Source organism: Zootoca vivipara, chromosome 8 (assembly GCF_965207765.1).
Source record: "Zootoca vivipara chromosome 8, rZooViv2.hap1.1, whole genome shotgun sequence".
Classification (NCBI taxonomy): domain Eukaryota; kingdom Metazoa; phylum Chordata; class Lepidosauria; order Squamata; family Lacertidae; genus Zootoca; species Zootoca vivipara.
In genome coordinates this window covers 36,202,047-36,218,527 of record NC_142591.1, presented here as the reverse complement: position 1 = coordinate 36,218,527, position 16,481 = coordinate 36,202,047, and the positions used below count along the sequence as shown (strand labels likewise).

Below are 16,481 nucleotides of genomic sequence, written 5' to 3'. Positions count from 1 at the left end.
GATGCTGTTCCCAGATATTAATACGTCTGTCCTCTGATAGTCCTATGAAAGTGACGATTAAGAACAGTGTTCATTTTAGTCCAATAAACTTGCAGGTTCCTTCACTGACCACTGGTGAGCAGTATAGACTTGCAAATGCTTTGTTGCCAATAGCATGAATTCTCCCCCCCCCCAAGAAAATGCATTTGCTCTTTATAAAATTGCTTTATGTTAGGTTTTTCTTTTCTTTTTCGAAAGGCTGTATTTGTGATTTGAATATATAGCTATTTGTATTAGCACTTACATGTAATTGCATTGCTGGATGATATAGTATGTTCCCCATAGTCATTTTTCTCTTATCTTACAGAAAACGTAGCTAGGTTACATAGGTAAATTAAGGCAAATTATCAGACTGAACAGAAAGAGTGTATCTGGATTTTGTTTAATCAATGTGAAGGATGGATGGAAATTATTTTGAAATGCGACATGTGTGTTCAGCAGGTCTTTCAGCTGCAGGATAAATTGCTTGTAAAATGTATGGTGCAACTATAAATCACCATAATGCTTCCTTAGGGTGATTTCAGATGCTTCATTTTATCCAAAACAATATTGCATCTTCAAGATCCACATCAATATGGCTTGTTAAAGGTTAAATCGGTTTTTAAATTATGTTTGAAGCAACCTGGGTATGTCTCCGTCATAGTACATGACGAGAGAATCAAATTATTGGGTGATTCCAATGTAGATAAAAATGTTAAAAGAGATTTTTGGAGGTGCTTCCAGCACAATTAAAAAAAAATGGTCCAGTTTATAAAAAATTGCACCTGACTAAGTGTAATTTGAGCATGGAAACACTGCCAGCAGATTAATGGAAGATATTATTCCACATAAACAGCTGTATATTTCTTTTCTGTCCTGTTCTCAGATATTATGGTTTTCGTAGATTTATTTATTTTCAAGTTTATATGTCTACCTAGATCAGAAGTTTCCAATGTGCTGTATTCAAACTGTTATTGGGGTTCAACTCACATCAACTTCAGCTAGCATGGCCAATGTTAGACATCAGGAGGGCACCACAATGGTTACCCTGACCTAGATTAATAGAGTCCTTAGTGCCTGAGATAACTGCTTGAACTGTTAAAGTGGGTGGGGGAGCTTAATCTCACACTGATGGAACCCAAAAAGCTGCAGGAAGAACATAGCAGCTTCTTGAGTGTCTGGAGTCCCACCTTCCTTCCTACTTAGGGGTGCCGGATGCAAAAATGGTTGCCAGGGGCAGATTCTTGCATCTTTGGTAGTTGTGTAGAAGAGATGATTGTAGTGTTTGTAGTTTAAATGGACAGGACAGAAGCCCTATCCTCTTTTGCATCATGTCTACCCACTGTAGCCCTTTATGCCCTGCTCACCTAGAAAGCTGAGTGCCCCTCTGCAGAAACTGGCAAGGCAACAGGTAGAGATGCAGTAAGAAGGTTAACGTGGAACTTTGGATTGTGGCCCTTCAATCTTAGCACTGCATTTAAGTGCAAAAGCAGGAGTGGGGAACTGGTGGCCCTCCAGACAATAGTAGAGGGTGTGATGAGTTGCAGACACTTCCCTGACCTTCTGGCAGATGAGCCACTGCAGATCACTAGCAGGGGTGGGGGCAAGGTCACTACAGTCAATTAAATCCAGCACTTTTGCTGGTCCATTGTCACTGTGCCACCATTCCCAGTGTTTCACCCCACCATCCTTAGTAACTCACCTGCCAGAAGGTCAGGGACGCATCTCTACCCTACCATGCCCTATACTTCTGCCTTTGGGTGTTGCTGGACTACAACCTTCATAATCCCTGACCCTTGACCATGGTAACTGCGGCTGATGGTAGGAGTTTGGAGTCTATCAACATTTCGAAGGCCGCAGTTTTCCCATGCTTGCCTTAAATATTATTTTACTACCTTAAGCAGCAATAGGCTTCAGTGTGAATTATAGAACTTTTCAGAAAACCATCAAATCGGGCTTGCTAACTCCTGAAGCTGAGAAACTAAGGAATGAAACTGAATCAATAGGGGGTGCAAAAGGTCCACCATCTTGAAGCCTTGGCTGTTTAGTAATGTGATAATTTAAAAGCAGTTTTCTCCTCCACTTGGCAAATAGAATGTAAACATACAACCCTACAATCATGCATTGAAATTCTGTGTACAGTGTTCAGATAAGTACCCACACCTGCTGCAAATGTAAACATACATCCACACCTGCTTAATTAAGTATGTAGAAAGAAGAGAAGTTAGATTTGTTCTTCCATACAGCTCCTGAAACCATGTATTTATTTTTTTATTTTTTTAAAAAATCAAACAAGTTAGAATGTAAACAGAACTGTATCAACTTTGAAATGAAAGAAGGGCATGGAAGAGACTCATTCAATCATCTTTTCTCTGTGTCTTATTTAAAGCACAACTTGATTTAGTTCAGCCTTTATGTTTTATGGAGCTGTATATTGGCAATTGCATGGAAAACCTATATGCTTCCTCCTCTGCAAAATTAAAAGAGGAGAGGGGAAACCTCTTCCCTGCTTGGTAGATACAGATGTGACCATGAGGTGTTTGGGTAACACATGATCTGTGCTTAAGGTTGTATCCATGTATTTTATCCTCAGAGTTGACCTATTAAAATTAATAGCCCTAAATTAGTCATATCCATTAACTTAATATGTCTACTCTGAGTAGACCTAACATTATATACAACCCATGTTTTTTTAAAAAATAATCATGTAATTTAGATTGTTTAATAATAGTAACTGCAACAGAAACGTAAAAGGGTTAAACTCTATCTTCTTCATAAAGATAAATTCATTCACATTTGACATTTGATGTTTCCCCCCCTGAAGGATGTTTGCTGAAAATGTTTTCCCAATACACCATGCCTCTTTACAGTGGCTTGTTCACACAAAAAACGGGCAGGAAATGAATGTGTTTGCCTGGCTTGCCAGCCAATCATTAGTGTGGCCAAATGCAAAAGTAGGCAAGGTTCCTGCTCCTTTAAGAAGTGTGCAAAAAAATATGGGGGTGGAATTGACACCAATTTCCATCAAAGTGTCCTTCTCAAATCAGGTGGCCTTCAGATGATTTGGACTATGACTCTCATCCTCCTTAATCCTTGGTCACACTGACTGGAGCTTATGGGAGCTGTCCAAGAAATCTGGAGGGCACCAGACTGAAGAAGGCTGAGCAGTACTAAGTTTGTCATTGGTATGAGCTTTCGTGTGCATGCACACTTCTTCAGATACCATTTGCACTTTCGTGCATGGACACGAAAGCTCATACCAATGACAAACTTAGTTGGTCTCTAAGGTGCTACTGGAAGGAATTTTTTTATTTTGTTTCAGACCAACGCGGCTACCTACCTGTAACTAGAACTCTGGCAGAGGTGTTTACCTGTCCTCCCAGCAGGTGAGTTACTGCTGCTTACTGGGAGGGGGTGAAGTGGTGCCACAATGCTAGCTTCCAGGCTGGTGGATCACTGATGCTTACGGGGGAGAAGGAGAGGAAGAGGGGTGATGTGGCAGAGAGGTCTGTCTGTGTAGTGAAAATGCACCAGCAGAACCAATATGCCGCTCCTGCTGATGTTTACACTGTGATGACCGGTCCACCTTGCCACCTCTTCCCCTCTCGTAAGCATCACTAACCCACCTTCCAGCAACCTAGTGTAGCAGGTCCACCCCAATGGGCAATCTGCATGTTCCCAAGACTCTGGTTGAGGGGTTGTTGCAAAAACCAACAATTGTTTCAATAAGACAAGGGCAATTTGTCGAGGGAATCTCAAACACTTCCATAATCTTTCCTTTGTTTTTTACGTACTGGTATCTGCAGCTCAGAAACACCCTAGTTTTTCTTCCACCTGCTTGTTCTTTGTTAGAATTCTTGCTCAGCTGCAAGTCAGATTTCTGCTGACTTCAAGATTGTCACCCCTTTTTCCACATGGAAGTTTGTTGCCCAGAATAAGTGTGGTGGTGGTGGGGAGGAAAGTACTTCCACCAGCTGTTGGATAGGAGGAAAGATTTGCAAGAGTCAGACCAATCTCCCTAATGACTGTCAAAGCTCCATATGTTAGGAAGAAGATTGTAGTGAAGTGTTGCTTCCTTTAAATAATAAACAAGCAAGCTCAACTTCAAATCGTGAAGACCAAGCACACCCCGCTGTCACATTTTCATCCTTTGCAGCAAAGGGGCAACGAACAGCAGCAATACAGTGCGGTTTCAAGTACCATTAAAATGTTGCGTTTGATGGAAGCACGGCGCAATCCTTTGAAATGTAAACCAAATATCTGTTGTGAAACCTTGAAACACATGTGGGAATTAGCAAAGACTCTTTCTGCTTCCTGCAAAGTTAGGATGTCATTGAGGCAAATTAAGAGATGAAAGCTCGCGTTTTTACGTCAGATCTTCTGGTTCAGAATGCCCCAAAGCAGCTGCCCTTTGGAGACTTCAAATTAAATTAGAAGAAATAATTGCTATAATCCCTTTGCCTAAAACAATTTTTGCCATTTACATAGGGTTTTGAACACAGTTTGTATAATCTATTACCACTGCCACCCCTGCTGGTTTCTTCTGTCATAATCCAATCAACTACCAGAAAAGCATACTAATGAGTCTTCAAAAATCCCATTTGGAATGAACATCAGGGGCTCCAGCTTTCCCTGTCTAGTTGTGGAATCTAAATTCGCAAAGTTCTCAGAAGCAATCTAGATGAAGCAAGGCGATACACGGGATTGTGGTTTTTGCTTTCCTGTGATGGAAATTCTTCTCTTCACTAGGTGGAAAAACTTTGCCATACTATAGCAGAACCGAATGATAAATCCCTGGTAGCATATATAACATGACCCCCACTAAATCAGTTCCGGGTATGTTCACAGTATCTTTTCCCATCACATAGAAATAACATCCTATTGGCCTGATCCTGAATTTGCTTCAATTAGAAGTTCAATGAGGCTTAGTCAGTGCACACAAGATTGCAGACTAAGGGTGTGTCTGCGCATTGTTGCTACATTGTGATTTCCTCAGTTTGGATCAAAGATATTTTGGCATCAGGCACCTCAAAAATAAGAAAGGTTCATGGCAAATGGCAGGGTAGATATGGATTGTTATTGCAAGCATCATGTATACACTGCTTCCTAAACCAGCAATGTGACCATAAATGTTAAAAATCTGGAAATGGAAAATTTCTCTGGTGCCTACCTTCCTTTGATGCTCTAAGCACATGCTTATTGGTTAATCCAGCCCAGGTATTTATGCAGTCCAAAAAAGAGAGAGTGAAAAGTAAAAATATTCACCCCTTTTAACCGGTGGCTCTCCAATTATGGAATCTGATTCCATGTGAGCTCAGGCAAGCCCCTCCCTTGTTAAATTTAAATGAGTCTTAAAGATTCCACTTTTCACCATGGCCTTTGGAGCTCAGTCTAAGGTATTGTATGTTGTTCTTTGGAGCTGGGTGGGTTACTTTGGTGGTATGCTGGCGTGTATCTTCCTGAGGTGGAATTGGATATTTTAATGGTTTTAACTAGCTTTACTGTTAGATTTTATGGATTTCTATTTGTACATGGCCTCGAGCCACTTTGAGAAGCAAATCTTGTTTACAAAGCAAGCTAAAAGCTTATATTGCACAGATTTTTTACAAGTTTTTACAATGAAGAATCCAGTGCTGATAAGAGCGTTTCAGAACTTCATGCTTTTATTGCTAAGTGCATTTCTGGACTAATACTTCATACTGGCCCATCTTAGACAGCTAGGCCCCAAATTGAAGCATTTGACATCTGTTCTTATGTTGTATTTTGCAATAAAATACAGTAGTTTCACTCCTGGCACTTTTGATTGGCTTTCCCAATCTGTTCTTTTCAAAGGGGGCCATCCACATTCATTAAAATCAATGTGGATTTTGCTATTGTGAGTCAATGAGGCAAAACAGAAGAATGGGCCCAGCAAATCATCATTCCTTCAATAAAATTGTGCTTGAAAAAATACTCATTATTTTCTCTTTGTCTCTGTTGTAGTGTTGGTTTATGCTGAACTGTGACATTAGAATGGGTGATTCCTTGTGACAGTTTCAGCCTATAATTGCCTATAACAGTTGGAGTTTTCTGTTTGCCTATGCTAAGCTGGTCATGTTTGCAGTGGTGGTATGAATTTAAGTGTTCTACACTTGTAGAAGCTCCTTGTGTGTTTTAAAACCCTGGGAAACAAGGTTTTAAAAGGTCCGGCGAACCTCCTCATGTACATAGTGTCTCCCACCTCCAGAAATTCAGGCTCCATCTTGTGGTGGGTGACGAATGCAGGGAAAAAGCTAGAGCCTTTGAGCTGGATTCAACTACGGTAAGCTGTTGTGCTACAGAAGGCAGCATAAGAACTCCCGCTAGCACAATGGGACTTCCCCCTTCCCTCACCTTCTCTCCTAAATGACAAACTTTTCTCTCCATTGTGAATGCTCTTATAATTACATGCTTGTGCAGAACTCTATTTTGTAGTGGGGGGGGGGGCATTTTCTATATGAGTGTATTCAAGAATAATTTTCACATAAGACGCTTTAGGTTACAGATGCTTCAGGTTACAGACTCCTCTAACCCAGAAATAGTACCTCGGGTTTAAGAACTTTGCTTCAGTTCTTCATTTTATTTAGCAAGCTGGACCTGGAAATGGGGAACTGGCAACAGGCTGGTGGAAAAGTCTTAAGTGAGACAAAACATTAGATAAAATGAGTAGTGTGCATGATCCGATGTGCATATCAAGGGCATAATGGTATTAAAATACTCTCTGGTTGTCATTTGCTCTATGCAACCTGTCGTCAGTGTATAGTCAGGATACCTCAGAAACTATTGTTTCAAAGTAGATTCACATTGCAAACCATATATGACTGCTCTCCTCCCATTAAAAACCTTTGAAATTGTAGCATAGCTCTTTTGAACACTAATAGTCTTGTATTGATTTTATTTTGTCCTTGTTGAGCTCTTTAAATTTAAAACAGCTGTTTTGCCAGTAGTTGTTCAGGGTAGCCTGAAGCATTGCTCTGTTGTCTTTAACAAAGATTCATGACCACCTGGTGTAGGAAATCTTTAGGTCACTTTTGGGTTGCTTGTTTATGAAGAAAAAGAGGGCGAGCATTAAAAATGGACTTTTAAGTAGGGATTATCAGAGTAAAAATTTCCCCAGAAATGTAGTAAATTGATAACCTCCTCTGCTGTGAATAGGCTTCTGTGTGATGTAAAATAGTAATACACACACACACACACACACACACACACACACACACACACACACAATAAGAGAATTGTTCCCACAAGTGGTTATGGTTCAAAGCGTGCATGAGAATTGCAGAGTCATTTGTTTAAAAACTGCCCTAATTATGTATAAAGCAAGAGACAATTTTAGAACAAAAGGAGCACATGGATGAGGAGAATGGAACCTTTCCTTTGGGGAATGGTCATAGCTCAGTGATAGAGCATCTGCTTTGTTTGCAAGAGGGTTCTAGGCAACTTCAAGTAGAGCTGAGAGGGGCCCAGTCTAAAACTTTGGAGAGCCATTGACAGTCAAGGTAGACATTACTTAACTAGATGAACCAATGGTCAAACTCACTAAGAAGCTGCTTCCTATGTTTCTCCCACCACCTTCTGTTCCTAGACTGTGTTCACACAGCAATTTATTCTATTTCCATAACTCTTAATTTCCACATTATATTTGAGCTTTCACACAATGTAAATCCCACTTCTGGGAATCTAGAGGAAGTTGAGAGCTCATTTCCGTGTTGATTGCTTCCAGGGAAAGAAAACATCATTAGCAAATCCATTAACCCAGAAAACTGCGGGGGTAAAGTGACAAAATTAGGGGGAACAGACCAGCATACAGTTCTTTCCTGCCAATTTTATGGGAGAAAGCATACAGGGAAAAGAAGCACACATATATGGAAAGGGTGAGAGAGTAGCAATATCTCCCAATGACATTTGTTGTGTGTCACAGCATGCTCATGGGTGTGACTGAAATTTAGCATGATGTGCTAGTATATTGGTCAGAAAGCCATAGTTCCAGAAAGCAACCACTACTGCAGTTTGAAATGAACACAAGATGAAGATGCTAATGCAATATTCCCCACTTCTGAATGAAATCTTAGTCTCTCCCCACTCCCCCAAGGCATTATTCCCCTCAGGTATTAGGAGTGAGCTTGCCTGGGGAGAAAGTACTTGGAAATATAAAAAGGCAAGCAAGTTGCTGTGTATTGATCACTACAGTTCTATAAAATCATTATTAGCACTGGCAGGCATCATTTTACAGGCTGAAGAACCATGCCTCAGCTACAGTACCGTAATAAGTAAAATGTCCTGTCTCCAATCAAAAAGGAAAGCCTTAATGTAATAGATAAGTACAGGCTTCCTCAACCTCAGCCCTCCAGATGTTTTGAGACTACAGTTCTCATCATCCCTGGCCATTGGTCCTACTAGCTAGGGATCATGGGAGTTGTAGGCCAAAAACATCTGGAGGGCTGAGGTTGAGGAAGCCTGGATAAGTAAAATATGTCTTTGGAACATTTTGAAATGTTCCCAAACATATAGCCTTGGAAAGAGTTCTGCATCATATCAAAGCTTGCACACAACTACTAGGCCAATCTTTGTGGGTTCTGTGTGTTTTGTTCTGTGGGGACTACACAAAGATGTACATTACTTTAGGTATTTATTGCAATGCAGTCTTCAAACTGAAGAAAAACAATCCATTTAAGGGGGGGGGTCCATTCAATAGAAAAAAAATCTTTTTATTCAAGTAAATTTTTGAATATGTGAACTGAAATTTCTCAGATGTCCAGGATAAATATACTTGCCTTTTTACCCCATATCTATGTGTCAGGCAGTCCTACCTGCCTAATAGTTTGACTAGAATTCATTCTTGGGTGCTTTTGTAATTTCTTTCCTTTCTTGAATCCAGTGAAGAATAAAAATTACATTGATTAGTCAGCATTGCAGAAAGATGAATTGCTTAGGATGGAAATTGAGGACCGGACTAAGCATTCTACAGCAGATGTTTGTAACATTTGCCTGCTAGTTCTGTTTGCTTTTTAAGAAAAGCAGTTTTCCAGCTTCAATCACTAGCCTTCAAAATTCACACTTCTCCAAATAATGGAATTCAGTTCACCAACCCCAAAATATGCACAAGACACATATATATTAGTGAAAATAACACAGGAAATGGGGACATTGCTTGCAAAAATATGTGCATTAGGTAACATTGCATAAAAATGAATATATTAGAAGAAATGCTGGTGAATTTCCGTAAGGACTTTAAGAAAAAAATATTATAAAGTGATGCAAAAAAAAAAGAGATTGGAAAAATGAGAAAATGAGGGAAATCTAAAATGACAGTTGTCCATTGCTAGCTGCAATGTCCCTCTGGAATGTTTTTAAGATGTGAGAAGCATCATCTGAGTACTCCTCGTGTTGCAGTACAGTGCTACCTCGGTTTACAAACACAATTGGTTCCGGAAGTCTGTACTTAACCTGAAGCATACTTAACCTGCAGCGAACTTTCCCATTGAAAGTAATGGAAAGTGGATTAATCCATTCCAGGCGGGTCCGTGGAGTACTTAAACTGAAGCGTACTTAACCTGAAGTGAACTTTCCCATTGAAAGTAATGGAAAGTGGATTAATCCGTTCCAGACAGGTCCGCGGAGTACTTAAACTGAAAATACTCAAACCGAGGCGTTCTTAAACCGAGGTATGACTGTACTTATATTTTCAAAGGATCCACAGATCACATGGACTAATCGGCTGACAAGATTGTTTTTCATTTCCTAACTTGTTTCCTAACATCTCCATCTATGTCTTCAACTAGCCATAAATAGTGAGCAATAGGTTGGTTGTTTTTTTAAAATGGTTACTTTTTGCCACCAAACTAGTCTTCATCTAAAAATAAATTAGAAGGGCAATTTCTAGGTTTGGCCAGAGTTTATATCTTCTATACTTTTGTGCTGATAGTATGAACAATGAAAAATGCAAGTTAGTCTAAGAAATCAACAAACCTGGTTTCAGATACTTCAGGCTTCAGATGATACCAGGTTACGAGAAGACAGTATGGATGTCTCTCTGTATTGTTACGAGTTTGTGGGTTCAAGACACCTATAATTTATGGATTTAATAGGTGTTAGAATTTATTTAATGCTTGTAAACTGGAAGTCAGACTCTTAGCAGCTGGATTCATCTTCCTTTGTTAGGAGATCACCTGACAGACAGGGCATTAACAGAGAACAAAGACAAGGAGATGGGCCATCAGCAAAGCAGAGACTCTCTGCCAACCGGCAAATGGGTGGAGCCCCTCCCTGAGCTCTGAGATTGGTAGTCAGTAGACAAGGCCAGAGTTTTTGTTAGGAGGAAGTTTTAGGATTTCAGCTGCCTGTGGCATGATCAAGGGGGAAAGGTGTCAGTCTGTTAAAAGCAAGTGAGAGAGTGGGGCCAGAGCACAATGTGGACTACCTGCTTTGAATTGGGAGACTGCAGCAGTGGGAGAGATGGGATTCTCTTGCAGTGTAATGCTTTGAAGCCCTACACTGTAGGCTGAGGTTGTATATATGTATAAATAAACCATATAGCATAAAGACATATAAGGAGCTGGGAGCTCCATGCGTGAATCCCAGCAGAACCCTGGGAGCTGTTCTGTATGTCATTGCTGTTTGACATCTCAAGCATATTAAGAAGCCTGGATTAATTTGCCTGCATAACAGTTGCATGGGCCCACAAGTTTATTTTGCCTACAGCTGTGCATCTTTTCCAGGAAAAGGGTTCTTGTCTTCACAGATTCTGCCATCCTCCTCTCCCATTTTCCAGACGGAAATACGACAGTCTGGAAGTACATCAGTGTGGGAAAGAAGAAGAAGCATTGAAATAGAAAATCAAGAACTGGGTATGGACAACAGAAGATTAAAGGCCAAGATGAAGGATCTTCAAGATCTTCTGGACAGAAAAAGTAAATGGCCTGCAATTCATCTGTGTGGATATCTCCAGTGAACTGCTGGGGGAAAATAAAGTATGATACTTAGTTACTTAGTTCAAGCATCTTGGCAGGGGGTAGTTTGGGCTGTAGCAAATAGTTCTGCCGCATTTCATCATCATCTCAGGGGGAAAGTGCCCATACAGAGACCTGCACCCAAGCTAGAAACCTGCACATTCTACAGAGTTCAACACCTAATGTGTGAACATTGCAGTGGAGCCTAAAAGCTGCCTAATTTAGGAGGTGGAGCCAGTGGTGCGACCCCTTTCTGCACATGATGCCACCTGGCACAATTCATAGCAGAAGGGAGCTTTAATTGCATTTATTATCAGCATTCTTTTCTGCATAAAATATCAATTACCCGGTCATGATTTCTGCATTAAACATTGTATTAATTATATTTATACTTCACACAATAATAGTACAAATATGCATCAAAGGAATATTATTATAGCTATAAAAAAGCACTTATTTTTCAATGAATATTCGAAGATAATTGCTTTAGCAGTCTGCCAAAAGTCAGGGGTTTTTTTTTGCAGTTGGTCAGCCAATCAGAATTTTATAGGATGCATCAACATTGGCTGTTTGTGCATGATCTGCTATGGATATATGTGATATTCATGATTTCAGATGATAGCTTGCATTGTAACTCACCAGAATATTCATGAAAGCATATCTATAGCAGCCTATAAGACTGCTATATCTGGATGATCGTAACACTATTAAGAAGCAGTGGGAGTTAGAGTGGATCAGGACACTGATCAAATAAATTCCTCTCGTGTGTTTAGAGTTTGTTTTGAATTGTTTCTTTTTGGTAGCCTAGACCAGGACCACATCTTATTGGGGGGGGGAATAAAATAAAATGACAAGATAATGTAGCATGAACAGAAGATCATTTATCTTCATTGGATGTGTTGCCAATGCTTAATTTGTAAAATGAGCGGTGTCAGTGCTCAACAGTGCCAGATGCTAGCACGGGAGCTTTGGGCTGACTGTCAATACAATACTGTGGGGTGGGGGTGGAATTCTGCATATACATAGAGGCATTTATCCCTCTGGCCAAATGCAAAGGATGGCATGCAAGCCTAAGAGTTCGAGGATCCAGTTGTTGCTGTTGGAATGGATTGTGGGGTTTAAGTCAGGCTGGCTTTAAAAGTACACCAGAAAAACAACAGAATATCCAGCCCTCAACATCCCAAAGTACAAAGACTGTGCAATTTACTCATTAGTCAAAGAAGTCTTTATGTTTCCATTTTCTAGGCAGGCTAAAAACCACCAAAGATATAGAGCTGGGATAGGTGGATAACCACCAAAGATATAGATAAGATAAGAGATATCTTTATAGTCATTGTCCCCTTGCGGGAACAACGAAATTACTCGGTTGCTACATCTACTCAGATAAAGCATTCCGCATAATCCAAAATTACAAAACCTAATTAAAAACAGTAAATATAATACAAAATAACAAGTAAAATAAGATGACTTCAAAGTCCAGGCTTTCCATTTAAGGTCAAAATCGCTCTAGAGAAGAAACTGTTCCTGAGACGGCTCGTTCTTGCCTGCATTGTTCTATATCTCCGTCCCGATGGCAGGAGCTCAAAGAAATGGTGACCAGGGCGCGTTGGATCTCTTGATATGTCTAGTGCTTTTCTATGGCACCTGGTTGTGTAGATTTGTTCTAAGGTGGAGAGTGAGCAGCCAATAATGCTCTCTGCTGTTTTAATAATTCTACACAGCCCTGCTCTGTCCTGAGAAGTACAGCTTCCGTACCACACACATAAACCGTACATGAGCACGCGCTGTATGGCACAGTGATAGAAGGCAAGCAGCAGCTTTTGTGGAAGATGGTTTTTCCTTAAAATTCTCAAAAAAATACAGTCTGCTGCGCCTTCTTCACAAGCCCCCTTGTATTAACACTCCAGGACAGATCCTCCTGTAACTCAATGCCTAGAAATCTAAACGTTGTTACCCTCTCCACACAAATTCCGTCAATCAAAAGTGGCTGGACCTCGTTCTTCTGTCTCCTAAAGTCCACCACAAGCTCCTTTGTTTTCTTTGTATTTATGAGCAAGTTGTTAACTCTGCACCATTCTGTCAGCCGCTCCACCTCATCTCTATAGTCCATTTCACCCTCCTTGTCAGAGATGAGCCCGATCACGGTTGTGTCATCTGCAAATTTGACAACCCTATTTCTAGGGTGGGCAGCGACACAATCATATGTATAAGAGTATAAAGGAGCGGACTAAGCACGCATCCTTGTGGTGTTCCTGTGTTAGTCCTAAGCATGTTAGACATATAAGGGCCCAACCGGACCCTCTGGGAGCGATCTGAGAGAAAGTCCAGTATCCACCCACTGGGATAGCTTGTGCTCTCCAGGTGTTAATGTCTATAACTCCCATTATTCATAGCCAATAGTTGTGCTACATGGAGTTGATGGAAATTGAGGTCCAGCGACATTTGAGGGGCAGCACATTGGGTACCCCTGTTGTAGACATAAGAGAAAGGGAAGGGGGACAGATAGGGAACTAAGGCTAGAGAAAGGGGGAACCAGCCTGAACAGAAGGAGACACCACAGAACAAAAAGGATGTGAGATTTGGAAAAATCCATCCCAAGTTAAAATCAAGAAGCCAAAGGGAATAGTTTGGGCCAAGCATTTATTTATTTTTAAAGTTCTCACTAACTTTGCATTCACTGGTCTGGAGCAGCAGCAATTATTCTCAATGTGTGTAGTCCATGCATTATTGCTCACTTGGGCAGCTGCCTCAAGGCCAAACTAAATGAGACACCATTCAAGCAATTAGCTTTTTAAATATCGGCATGAATGGGAGCTTTCCCCTTTGTGCACATAGCAGGTATTGGGGGTTGATCCACACTGAGAACCCAGGAAAGGATAAAAGGTAAGAAGGTCCCTATCCTGTGTCAGGGTCCCAATCCAGATCAGCACCCTTGTGCTTGCTATTTACATTAAAACAACAACAACAACAACACTTGGTAATTGTACAACTGGTGTCTTATCAAGTTTGATCCTCAATTAATTTGGTACCTCAGATAATAGACTCCCACCCTTAAATAAGTAACTAGTGTGATTGCGCCTCCCTAGCTTTAGCAGTGCTTCTGGTTGTCATTGAAAGAAAAATAGCTGAAGTGTGTAAATAAAAACAGAGAAGTGTGTAGCCTTCTCTTTCCGATCATGAGCACAATGCCTTGGGGATAAATGTTGAGACAAGATTATATCTGAATTTGGACCAACTGTGTATTTTTCTGTTCCATGGAGAGACTCCAGTTACATGAAACTTTTAGACTATACTGAAAACAAAATACGGGAGTTATTTCACCAGGTTTTTGTGTTGACCCCTTTACTGTGATAGAATAACGTATTATTACTTTTCCACCTTTCCATCTACCATCTACAGTTTCTATGACTGGTCTATATCATATTTCCCTTTAGCCCTACTGCCAAGTTTTTTAGCCAGCTGCCTTGATTGCATGAAATATGTGTATCAAATCTAATCTGCACTGTACTTGAAACTTTTAAAAAACAACCTACAGTTTTTTCAAATGTATTATAAATGTCTGTAGGAAATGTGGTTTTACTGTATTTTATAAGAGATATAAAACATGGGAATCAAAATGCTTTACGCGACCTATGCAAGTTTTATATACTTCAACTTTTAACTACTCATGTGACAAGCTGAAAGCAGGCCAATATATCATTCACATGGAAATTCATATCTATGTTTTAAAAAACATTTCCCTAAAACTATATTTGCGATCATAGCAGCTCATAGCTTATCTTTAAATACATACATGGGTTACAAGCTTTCCCATGTCAAGAATAGCAAATTGATGACTACCATCATTTGATCTGGATTAAATAGATGGTTGGAAGCCGGGGGGGGGGGGAGATATTGCGACTAGAAGCGTTAGATCTATTTTAATTTCCAGCGATATAGTGAGTTTATCTGGCTAAGTTTCCAGTGACCTAACTAATCGGCTTACAAACTGATACTGTATGCTGTTACAGAGAGAAAAGTGAAAAGGGATGCAGTGGTAGCAGGGAAAAAACAAGCAGAGTAAGGAGGTCCATTTGCTTTCAGATATGAAGTGGAGCCTATGCAGGTTCATCAGAGTCACTGGGTCATCACCCCCATCAGTTATACCTGTTACCCACCTGCTGCATTCACTTGCAAACACTCCCCACTGCCCTAAAATGGGAGAGTTTCATTTAGCTTAATTAGATCATTCATTCTTAGCCAGCAGACCTGTCCATAGTGAGGAATTAACTCTTTGTTGTCAAAAGTACACTTACAAGTTAGGAAAGGGCATGTCTACCAATCCCAGGCCTCTTAGCTAATCCTAGTTGTGCACCCAATGAGGTAGTTGCAGCAACAGGGAGGCCCCGCCTCCAGCCTCTGCTTATGTATCTCCCCCATCCGAGCTGCGTGCAAGCAAGGAAAGACTCTGCCTGCATGCAGGGCAGTCTTTACCGTGTGTGTGTGTGTGTGTGTGTGTGTGTGTGTGTGTGTGTGTTTCTGTACATCCCCGGTATGGAAGAGACTGTAACCCTCATCCAGTGGAGCTGTGGGCAAGCGTTTGCAGAGTTCCACAAGAAGCAAGACTCTGTAGGGGTGCGGCATCACGATTTTTTCCGTTCCCACACTTCCATCAGTATGGAATGTAAATAAGGATCACATGATCCAGCAATGAGAGAATGAATTACTGACATCCTCCCCCATTTCATGACATCATTGCTGCAGACTTTAGCACATTTGCAACTTATTTACAAATACACTCAGTTGTTCTTTGTTAACAATTTTTGACAACAAATCAGCAGGAGTTTCCTTTCCTGGCATACAGGACACATTTATGAGCCCCCTGTGGATACAATCCCTTGCATGACATAACTTGATCTGCAAGTATTTGGTTCTTTGCTTCAGAATTAAGCAAAGCTAAGCATGATTTGTTGTCCTGGTAAACCTGTATAGGACATGACACAGTATGGAATGTAAATAAGGATCACATGATCCAGCAATTAGGGAACGAATTACTGACAAGGGGTGCAGGGCACCCTGGCACCAGGGGAGAGCAGGGAGAACTCTCTGGAAAGTCTCGCTCACCAAAGCCAGGAGGAGGGGGAGTGACAGGAAAGAGGGAGAGGCAGACAGAAAGAGAACACGCCTATCTAGCGACGGGAGCATGCACAGGCTCTAGAACCTTCCCAAGAAGAACTCGTATGTGCACGTCTGCAAGGGCCCTCCCAGCTCCTCTAGAAATAAGGTTGCTCCCACAATGAAAGGCTGACCAAGATGACTCTCCCATGCATGTGCACAATGCCCACCCATCTCATCTTTCAGACACCTCCCTATGACCGTAAGCTCATGTATGGAGTTGTTACACTGACTCCCAATGTGTGGAGGCAGGAGAAGGAAGGGTGGAAGCCTGTGACTCTACACCAGTCTGACCAATCTCTTCCTCTTGTTCCTCCTGCACCTGTTCTTCACACTCCAGTC

General features: G+C 41.0%; 1 protein-coding gene across 1 annotated transcript in view; it reads left to right on the top strand.

The window, feature by feature from the left end:
* Positions 1-16,481, top strand: part of CCDC102B (coiled-coil domain containing 102B) — an 80,913-nt gene that overhangs the window by 19,091 nt on the left and 45,341 nt on the right. Inside the window, 2 exon segments of the mRNA XM_088675288.1 lie at positions 10,808-10,980; positions 10,982-11,006. Of these exon segments, the coding sequence (XP_088531414.1) occupies positions 10,808-10,980; positions 10,982-11,006 (198 nt within the window).